Source organism: Coenobita brevimanus, chromosome 14, assembly GCF_032717465.1.
Source record: "Coenobita brevimanus isolate Jiangsu-jjx chromosome 14, ASM3271746v2, whole genome shotgun sequence".
NCBI classification, from domain to species: domain Eukaryota; kingdom Metazoa; phylum Arthropoda; class Malacostraca; order Decapoda; family Coenobitidae; genus Coenobita; species Coenobita brevimanus.
The window spans coordinates 9000823-9011638 of NC_136967.1; the positions used below are offsets into that span (position 1 = coordinate 9000823).

The 10816-nt window shown below is 42.8% G+C and overlaps 1 protein-coding gene across 1 annotated transcript; it reads left to right on the forward strand.

Annotated features, from left to right (window-relative positions):
* The first annotated feature begins 620 nt into the window (after positions 1-620).
* Positions 621-9307, forward strand: LOC145419022 (protein obstructor-E-like). The gene is made up of 5 exons (XM_080287271.1): positions 621-666; positions 3532-3741; positions 5790-5996; positions 8403-8616; positions 9010-9307. The coding sequence occupies exons 1-5, from the start codon at positions 636-638 to the stop codon at positions 9062-9064; spliced, it is 717 nt and encodes a 238-aa protein (XP_080143397.1). The 5' UTR covers positions 621-635; the 3' UTR covers positions 9065-9307.
* The last annotated feature ends 1509 nt before the right edge of the window (positions 9308-10816 follow it).

Below are 10816 nucleotides of genomic sequence, written 5' to 3' on the forward strand. Positions count from 1 at the left end.
GGAGAGAAAAAACATTAAAAGGGAGGAGATTAGAAGGGATGGGAAAAAAGGAGAGGCGAAAAATTGGGAAGAATGACTCAAGGAAACTGTGGTATGTGTTTTAGAGGAAGAAGAGAAAAATGAGTGAGAGACGGAAGCTGAGAGTGAAGGTTAGAGAGAGAGAAAGACAGAGAGAGAGAGCGAGAGAGAGAATCACAGGTCTCTTGGTTCCTAGGAAGTGGTCAGCCCTTAATGCTAAGAGACGTAAACTAAAACGAGAGAGAGAGAGAGAGAGAGAGAGAGAGAGAGAGAGAGAGAGAGAGACGAAGCGTGTGGCATGAGGAGAGAGGGAGAGGGAAGAGAGGGGAAGGAGAGAGGCAAGTGGAGCCAGTATGAGACAGAGTGGGGGAATAAGAGAGGGGAAGGAAGGAGAAGGAGGAGGGGGGGTAGGCAGGGAGGAGTTACGGGGGTGACAGGCATCGGGGAGGGGGGGAAGGGGTTGAGAGAAGGGGAGAGGGTAGTGGGGGAGTCAAAGCGAGACCATGGCCAGGGCAGGAGAGGTGGCAGGGGGGTAGGGAGGCACCATGAGAAAGTAAGACGATAAATAGAAGGGCGGCGTCAAGCAGCCACCGCAGTTCCCGCTCACACTCGCTACAATGCACCGTCTGCTGGCCATCCTCTTCCTTGGTGAGTCTCTTCTACTACCCCTTCACCTGACACCGCCGCACCGAGAAAGCGAAAGAGACAGGGAGATAGAGAGAGGGGGAGAGACAGCGTACAGTGAAGCAGCAATATGGGCATCTGAAAACCGTCTTGCACAATCGCCCATATGTGTAAATTTGAGTGAATGGCCACAATCGTCACCGCAAAAGAGCATGGGCTTTTAATTCACGAATATTTTTACAATGGTGGCACACGATGATTCCGCGCAATTCAGCAGATGACCAAGAGAGTTAACTGCTTTACTCCACTAAAACGCCATTTCTATATTTTATTTTTACTACCTCCAAACGATCTTATTTAATCTCTGGGGAAGTCTCTCGCAGTGAAGGAGTTAGATAAAGCCTCCATTAATCTTCTCCACCAAGGAAAAACTCCCGAGACCTAAATAAATCCTTAGATTGGCAAACGGGATTAAATTCCCTCCAATTATTACATTAGTGGTAAATGCTTAAGAATTCCTATAAAAAGAGCGCAAGTATTTATTTTTTGCTTATTTCGCGTTGGTGGCAGGAGATAGACTCCAGAAATATAATCAAAATTCCAAAAAGAGGCCAAGACGTCAGGCTCTGGCCTATTTTTGCATTAGAGACACAAAATACATGATTCGGAACTACCAGCACATAGCACCGTCTATTAATTATTGTCTAGTTTGCATAGGTGACACAGTACAAACAGGTACTTCGAGGTTATTTTGTAAAAAATGCCGAAAAAAGCACAGGCGGTAAATTCTCGCCTATTCAACATTAATGGCACAAGATGGAATGTCAAAGAATTACCTACCGAACCCCGGCCTATTGTTGGCTGGGTGAAGGAGTGAGAGTGAAAGTGGTCCGTCTCCCCCTCAGCCCGCCAGCCGGCCCTCTCGTGATTTTATAGGTCAGAAGGCTTCGTAACACCTCTTCCTTGGCTACTTATTTCGCATGTTGCACCTTATCATCCTCTTGGGTGCCTTTGATATTGTTCTGACATGCGGCATCACTGACATGAAAGTGGAAAAGGGGGTGAGCCATGTCCGAAATGAATCGCTAGTAAAGAGGCGTTTCGAAACCTCCAAAGCCTGTATGACGACCCTGTTTCTGTTGTTTATCTTCCCCCGTCTTTTACGCAACAATAACCCGCTTCTTAATAACACAACAGATCCCACAGACAGGAGGGTGCATGTGGCCCCATTGTTCGCCCCGGGAGAACAATACGTCCATCATAACTGGCATTTATCGGAAGCCTTGTATCCAAATTCTTGCCGATGTTGCTGTTCAGTCACGTACCGGGTGTTATAATGTTCAAAAGTCATCCGCTGCAGTTGCCTGTTCAATCGATAATCAACCAGGAGAATGTACTATGTTCACTGGTCTTCATTATGTTGAATAATTGAATCTGTCAACTTATTTAAAGCATTTCCTTTCATTTCACTGGATATGCTGGCCGTTTTTCTTTTTTTTTTTCTCTCTGAGTAATGAAAATTCTTACTATAGTCCTGTCATTTTAATTGGCCCGGATTTTCGCCCTTTTGTGGCTTATTTCATCTAATTCAGTGGCAGAAAAAGACAGTGCCACGATTTTACATTCTTTCCATATCGCATCTTTGTAACCAGCATCATATTCCACTACTGCTCTATTGATACAACTCAGCTATAAAGGGAGAGAGAGGGCAATTTTAAGCCAAATTAAAATGAAAAAAGCATAGTCAGTCTTATCGTGGCGAGTATATTAGGAAACACTTTCTCTGCCGGCCGGTCTTACAGTTGCAGGAGTAACTGTACTTCAAGGCCCTCCACCTTCACTCAAAACTCTACGGACAAAACATCCTTATTTCACTTGCGCTTTTCCCTTCAATCTGGAAGTCATTTACGTCGCTTTGAGTCATCTTTTAAGTGGCTTTGGAGATTTCGTAATGCCTCTTCTTTAGCGATTTATTCTGCACATTGCACCTCAGTATCCTCTTGTTTGTCATTGATGCAAACCATATTGGTATGAAAGCGAACTGGAAAGTATGTGAATGAATGTTGAGGAGTAATACGCAAATTAATGTTGTGGTACTTGCTTACAGTCAGTAGCTCTCTGCGGTACTGTGCAGAGCTTTGTTGATGTCTCTGAGCGTCTTGCATTGAATTTAAATGTAGATAAGAACGGTGATAGTTGCTGAGACAGAAGATGTTTCTCTCTGTGAATGTAGAAACACCAATTGGCGAGGAAGTTAAATGCCCTGAATAGCGATATAGAAGATAAATGTGCGAAAAAGTGTAAAGTGGAGTACCAATGAAAGAAAAGTGACTGGCGCTATGAAGCCCTTGATACTAAAAAAATAAAAAAGAAGTCTGAGTGTGGCAGCAGCAACAGGATTGCATTTGGGGCTTTCAATGTCCATATTGGCGTGGCATAAAAACGAAGAATCAGGAGTTAAGAGTAGTGGAGATGGGCCTCCTGATGAAAGAGTGTAGAGTGCAGAGTGCTTTGGATAGGAACTATTTTGATTCACTAAACATGTGGAGAATAGGGTTGAAGAGATTGTGTTTAGATGGTGAGGCCATATGGAGAACATGGATGTGAATAGGGTGGTGAAAAAGATTTTATGCAGTGAGTCTGAAGATGGGAGATGGCGTGGTGGGCCAAGAAGGTGAATCTATGCAGTAAATGAGTATATGAGAAAGCTAGGTATGGAGGTTGATAAGGCTAGGGAACTGACACTGGATCTACGAAGTTGGACGAATTTTGTATAGAGGAGTAACAATAAACTGCAAAATCACGTCATCAGTTTGAATGGGTTAACAAGCTTTCTTCCCCTCACCAGGCTAATCTAATTCCTCCTCCTTCACCTTCCTCCTCCCACAGGCGCTGCCGCAGCCCAACAATTCTCCTGTCCCCCCGACGATGGGTTCTACCGTGACCCCAACCAGTGCGATAAGTACTATGACTGCTACCGCGGCACCATGACCGAGAAGCTGTGTCCTGATGGCCTGGTGTTCGACGACGCTCAGGGCCCCCGCGTTGAGCAGTGCAACTACCCCTTCATCGTTTCCTGCCCCGACAACTCCATCCTCCGTGAGTGGCCACTTCCTCATTTGTATGTGATGACACTGCCAATTTCATCTCGTAAAACAACTGATTCCATCTACTTAATGCCATCTTCCTGTTTGATGAACCAGACAGTTTCATCTAATCAGTTCCAGTCATTTTATGTGCTGAAACAGTTAATTTCATCTGATAAAACAACCAGTTTCATCTTCGGTCCTCTATATTATGTAACATGAAGAGCAGTATGCTAGTAAAAAACTCACTATCTGCAGACTTAACATAATTTTGGACGTTTCAAAGTCAACCTATTCAGCAGTATACAGAGCAGAGGAAGCTTTGTACTGCTGAAGAGGAACACAGTTCCTTTAGAAACGTCCAAATAAAAGTTTTATCAGTAAACTGGCTCATTACTAAAATTTCATCTTCCTGCATGAGGATATTGCTAACTGTACCTTCCTGTGACAAAACTGCCATTTCCGTCTTCATAAGCGATACAACGCAGTTACACATTCTACGCTAAATTTAGTAACCTAGCAGTAGCACACACACAGAAAATACTTAGAGGGATGAAGGGATACCAAATGAACTTTTCGTAGGCACAGGATCAATCAACAGGATAATCATCTTTTACACATCCTTTTTTTAAAAATCACGTTAACATTTTATGGAAAAGGATGTAAACTCAAACTTACGAAATGCCCTTAGCACCTACGGAAACTTACTTGGCCAGGGTTCTCTGACTGATCTTCAAATTCAAAATCTGAGTTTCGCATGTTACCCCCATCCTCTTCACTATCATCTTTCGTATCTTAGCATGTTACTTCCACAACTACTGCATTCTCCAGCAAAGTCTCAAGTTGGGTTCATTGCTTCACTGACTCCCTCCAGTCACATCCATATTTTTCATTATTTCTCTCTTTCGCATATTCATATCAATATGTCTTTGCATTTAATCTATATGTAGTCATCGCTCCCTCTGTCACCTCGTCTACAAAGAACCCTCATTTTCCTTGTCTCAAACTTTTCAATCGTTCAGGTACAGTTACGACCAAAGTTAACCAAAACTTTCCTGCCGGCTGTGGCGATGGAGTGCGTTAAATTAAATAATTTTATCTGAAAGCACTATGAAGCACCCAATAAAAGACTGTGAGAAAGAAGAAAACTGCCTGAAGTTCCAGGAGGGATGAGAAATATGGAAGGCAGGACACAGAACCAGCACGAGATTGTCGAGAAAACTTCTGCCCGTGACAGCACTTGTAGCAATTTAGTTGTGGATATTACTATAATGGTTTAATCACCACAGAGGAACTTTCAAGTCAAAAAGTTGGGTCACACGTCCAGTTTTTATCTAATCCAAGGTTCGTATGTTCAGAAGGCTTTCTAGAACCTCTTTCTCGGCGATTTATTCTGCGTACTTTACAGTTGTCTTGTATCTTATTTGTCCTTTCAATATCGACACCGAATGGATGCATGAAAAACATACGAAGGATTACTAACACGTCATATGCAGAAACGAACTAGTAAGGAGGAGGTGCAGGGGAAATTCCAAAGTCTTTATGAACACGGGCCAAAGGGTAGTACTGTGCATGGTTAAAGAAGCCCACTTGCACCTCTTTCTTACCATAAATTTCTGTATTTATTTAAGTCAACAATGCCAATAAACAAGACAGACGAGAATGATTAAAAACAACAGGCAAAATAAATCGCTCAGGAAGAAGTGTCAGAAAGATTCCTAAACTGACGACACCATCACCCAAAGTCTCATCACTGCTCTATCTCCTCGCATCTCAGCCCTCGAAAACCTCTATTCTGTAAAAACCAGCACTCTATTTCTGTTCAGTTACGTCTCATCACTTTCCAGCCCTATTTGCAACCCACATATCCTCTGCCGTAAACTCTTCCATCCCGTATCCTAACCTCTTTCAAGCCGTTAAAATCCTTATACAAACACCCCATCTTCTATCTTAACCTCCTTCTTTAAAACCAAAATTATATCCGTCAACAAACACCCCATCCCCTATCGTAACTTCTGTACTTCCCCCGATCCTAACCTCCTTATTTCCATTCATCCCCAGAGGCCGCCCAGCCTGTCGGCATTGAGTGCCCCCGCATGAACGGCTACTTCGAGCACGAAGACCCCACCAACTGCGTCGACTACTACGAGTGCACCGGCGGAGTCCCCGTCACACGTACCTGCGCCGCTGGTCTTGTGTTCGATGAGTTCACCGGTACCTGCCAGTGGGAACACACAGGAATCCGTTCTGGTTGCATCGCTAAAGTCAGTAAGTAGTAATAATACTCCCTGCAAAATCACCCTAAGGAACTTCATATAAACCTCTATGACAGCCAAGTAGCAACACACCCAGCCAAAACACGCTAAGAATCTCGATATAAAATTATATCACATCTAAGGAGTAATACACCCTGCCAACAAACACCTTAAGTATCTTCATGAAAGAACAGTATGTCACGACAAAGTGGCAACATGTTTCCAAAACACTCTATGGATCTTGGCGTAAAGCTTTGCCACGCCTACTTAACAACACATCTTGCCAAAACACGGAAAGGATCGTTATATGAGTATGCCATCCCCTAGTACCAACACACCCTGCTAAAAAAAAAAACACACACGCTAATGATTTTCATGTAAAACTATGTTAGTGAGTTAAGTAGCAACACACACTGCCAAAACATTCCAGATGGAAACTCCTTTAATGAAAGCAACAGCTTGTCGCCATCATCAAGCCGTAAAAAGCTAACGAGTACCCTCAGTGATACCTGCTTTAGTTTTAGAATATTTTCATACCTGAGATCGATTCTAACAACGACTCCAGACATAGTCACTGACCTGCTCTTTAACTTACACATTCCTCTTCACACCTGTAAGGAAACAATATACATAAAAAAATCCACACGTGAAGATAAAAGAAAACAATTAATACCTTTCATAGCCGCATTCACCCCAGCCGTAACCACCATCCCAGTACATACCATGAGGTGTCAAATGTTTTTTGACACGCTCCTCAGACACACCCAAGATGCACACCACACACACACACACCTCAGACGCTCCACAAACACGTCCACCAATACCCCTCACCCCTCCACATACACCTTAAAATGGAAACGTCCATAAAACTCTACGGTTGCAACTAGCCTTATTTCACCTCTCAAAAAAGTACAGTGACAGTCAGTGACACACTTAGGGACACACACTGAATTTGGCCATTCTTGTGGGTGTGGAAAAAAAAAAAAAAAAAAACATGTTCAACGTCCGCACTAAAAACTGTGTGAAATATATGTCACCATTGAGAGTGGCTTCCTACCACATCTATTACTAACGTCCAAAATGATCTCTTAAATCTGGTGACGTATTATTCATATCATTCACACAACCATCAAACGTAATAATTCAGTGTTGTGAAAGGGTTAATGAAAGTTTAAAAAAAAATCCCCACCAACTGGAAAAGTCTCCCCAAAACTGATTAAAAAATCGTCTAGAATTAACAAGAATTATTTTTTCAAGTCATCAGACTGAAGGGAAAATTGTGCTATAATTTTTTAAAATGTTACCCAACAATATATAGTAATACACTGTTACTCCGAAATACGACACAGTGACGCATGGAGGCAGTGATAAAGTGCAAATATGTGTCCTTGCTACTGTGTCGTGTCATTAACATCTTGGAGCGGCCCATTCAGTCATTCAAACCCTAAGGATTTCTGGACACAGTTTACTTCCCCTGCGTACTCAATAACTACACTCCATATTACGACCCTCGTGGTCCCGCATCTATACAATATTTTTATTTTCGTTACTACGGGTACAATGTATTTATCTCTTGCATTTCTCAGTCAGGCAGTCAGTGTAGCAAGTTATGATCATCTCTCTTACTCGTTCAATTTACCCCCTCCGCATTCTCTCTCTCTCTCTCTCTCTCTCTCTCTCTCTCTCTCTCTCTCTCTCAATGTCCACCCTTCCCCCAGTTGTCCTCCTTTCCACACGGGTTCATCATCGACCAAAGAGTTAATGATCCTCGTGCAGTCGAGAGGCATATACCTAACCCTTCTTCTTCTCGGTCTCCCCTTACCTCATCACCACCCCTGATAACCTTCCCTTTTCCTCTGTCTTCTTCCTTTTTTTTCCTTTTTTATTTTTCGTATTTTCAACCACAAGTTGTTTTTCCTTTTTTTTTTTCTCCCTCCCTATAGCACTCCATTTTTCACTTTCTAATTTTTCCATAACTTTCCTTTTATTTTATTTTTTTTTTTTGTGCGTGTGTGTGTCCGACTCTGGGCATAGGCTTCACAGCCTGCTCTCAGGCCCAGAAGTCCTCCTACATACCATACACCTCTACATGTCATGACTTCGGCGCTAACACCCACCGTCCATATTGAATACATGCTAGGGCTGTCTCATACAGGACTGGTGTATTGGTATTAGCGGGGGTATTTTTACGACATGTCGGCGGGTCTTCTGGAAGATCAGTAAAGTCTGATTTTTAAGAAATTCAAATCCTTAAACTGTTCCCTGCCCCAGCCGGGATTTGAACCTGGGTCCGCTAGGACTGCAGGCCACCTCTCTATCGATGGAGCCACCGCCTCCCCCTATTGACCCCGTATTCACTTCCTATTTTTCTTCTAGTTTTCATTTTTGTCTTTCTAACTTTTCATTTCTTACCCTCCAGTTGTCCTCGCTGACGGCTTCTCCTGCCCCAACATCACCCAGATCCACACCAACGGCCAGGAGCTCGACCACTCCCGCCACGTGAAGCCCGATGACTGCCGCTTCTTCTACGTGTGTGAGGATGGCAAATTCCCTAGGGAGGTGGGATGCCCCATCGGTACCGTCTTCAATGCCGATACCCTCAACTGCGACTCCCCAGACAATGTGCCTGAGTGGTGAGTATTGTAATCAACTGTAGTGTTCACGCAGAGTCTGAGGGTCTAATTGTTGGCTTTCTGAGTCTGGGTTAGATGATGTCCTCAGAGGGGCTGCTTTGGCCGCCAACTGCGAATGCTTGGATCGTGAAATTTGGTTGGCAAACTACGTAGAGTTTTACAAAGACTCGCGCAGACGGCCGCGAAACAGCCACTTATCTGGCAAGGGAATAGTCTTTCACGAGATCTCTCCTTTATTTCTCTAACCCACACGTTCCTCCGATGCTAATTTAACAGTATACTCCTTTACAACCTACCCTGCCTCTCTTTCAGCGCAGTCTATTAAAACTCCTCTTCTCCTATAATTGTCAAGCTCCTCCAGTGCTAACAAATATTTTCTTCCCTCCCCCACAGCGCAAACTACTACCCTTCTGACCCCCAGGAAGGCCGCGTCGTCCTCGGCTTGTGAGCAGTTACCACGACACTCCCAAGATGACGCCAGCTACTCTGCGTTAGTGAGCGTGTGTGAGCGTGATAAATAGTGACGTGTTAGACCAATACATGTCAGCACATTTTTTTTTTTTAGGCATAACGTCAATTGCGATACGAGTCAATCACAATTAAATCCCTCATTTATGAAAGCTCTAAAGTCTCCCCATAAATCATTTTCCCCCAATTCAGATTCACTAGGTTATAAGACGTAGTTTCAAAACTTTCAATGGCATTATTTTTCTAATTTTTTTTTTTTTTTTTTTTTTTTTTTTTTTTTTTTTTTTTGCCATATCTTGTGGTGAGTGACCCGGCATGCCTAGTCACCAGCCGGCCATCACGTCAAACCACTTTCAAATGTCACCGGAAAAAGCCAATATCATTTTTTTTTCTTTTTTTTATTTCAATTATGAATTCTGAAGACATGCTGAATATTTTTTTTTTTTTAGCTTCCCAGTGTGATTTCATAATTGTTCGTGTAAATGATTGTACAGATCCTACCCGACTATCTATCCTATCCTATATTTTTTCCTCAAATAAACGTACCTTTTGCTATCAGTTTCTTTCTACAACTCTCCATCCTTGCTCTCTGAAAAATATTCCTCCAGCTTCATATGTCTCGAATTCAATCTACCACTCTATGTTCTTATTCACCTATTTGTTCTGGCTTCATAAAATCTACCCTAATCTACCTACCACTATACATCTACTCTCCTTCGATCTGATCTTTTGCCTTCTATTGTTATTTATGCCTGCACACACACACTTGTTGCGTGCACACAAAATAAAGGAAAAACAATGGACTGGTGTGATTTTACTTTCCTCGTGCACATAGTAACAAAAATACCATACTCATTTGTCTATGCCTCTCTATCTGTTTACTGCCACTCGCCGTAATCCCACAACCAAATGGAATGACCAGGACAAAACGCCTCCAAGGCCTTATTATTAAAACAAAGTGTACGAGGGTGCCAGCAGGTCCCTAGTTCCTGACGGGTAATCAGTCTGCATCCCACTTCACACAGTTTAGTCAGCAGCAGTACAGAAATTTGGCCAGACATGTTCTATAATAACATAATTTGGAAACTGTCGAGAATTAGGTGAGTCCTTACACTTTGCTGAAAAAGTATTCTTTGCATTTCTCCCTTGGCGGCGATTTATTTTACAAAGTACACCCAAATAACCTCTGAACGTTAGTGGAATCTAAACAACGACACGACTTGCATCAGTCACATACAAGAGGAGATTAAGGTGTCACTAGCAAAATAATTAGACGGGAGAGAGGTACTGTATTTCAAATTTTCCACACCAAAGAGAAAATATGACCCTATGATAAAACATTCGAGGGACTTCATGTTAGTGCTCAAGGCTCATCTAATCGTGAACCTGGTGGACTGCAGGCTGAAGCTGCCCTTTTCCTGCAGTCCACCATCCTCCTTTCGGGGGATAAGAAGAGAGGTGAGGGACACTCAGAAAAGGGATAAGAATAAAATGGTTACAGTTGCAATGAACAGCGTCATCAATTTGCATTGCCCTTTATTGCTATGTACGCTAGAATCAGACGATTTTGTTCAGCTCTAAAAGGTCCAAGAAATGTCAAAAGGGTTGCTAGGACTGCCTGGCACACTAACTAAAGGTTAAGGGGTTGATAAAGTCGATAAATGAATACATGGACGGCAAGAAATAAACACGTTTGCAAAATGAGAACAGTGACCTAGGTACGGGTCTGTTA

Coding starts and splice junctions, on each gene's coding strand:
- LOC145419022 (XM_080287271.1), top strand. CDS start 636: ATGCACCGTCTGCTGGCCATCCTCTTCCTTG. Junction 5,997..8,402: donor TGGTTGCATCGCTAAAGTCA/GTAAGTAGTAAT, acceptor CTTACCCTCCAG/TTGTCCTCGCTGACGGCTTC. Junction 8,617..9,009: donor CCAGACAATGTGCCTGAGTG/GTGAGTATTGTA, acceptor CCTCCCCCACAG/CGCAAACTACTACCCTTCTG.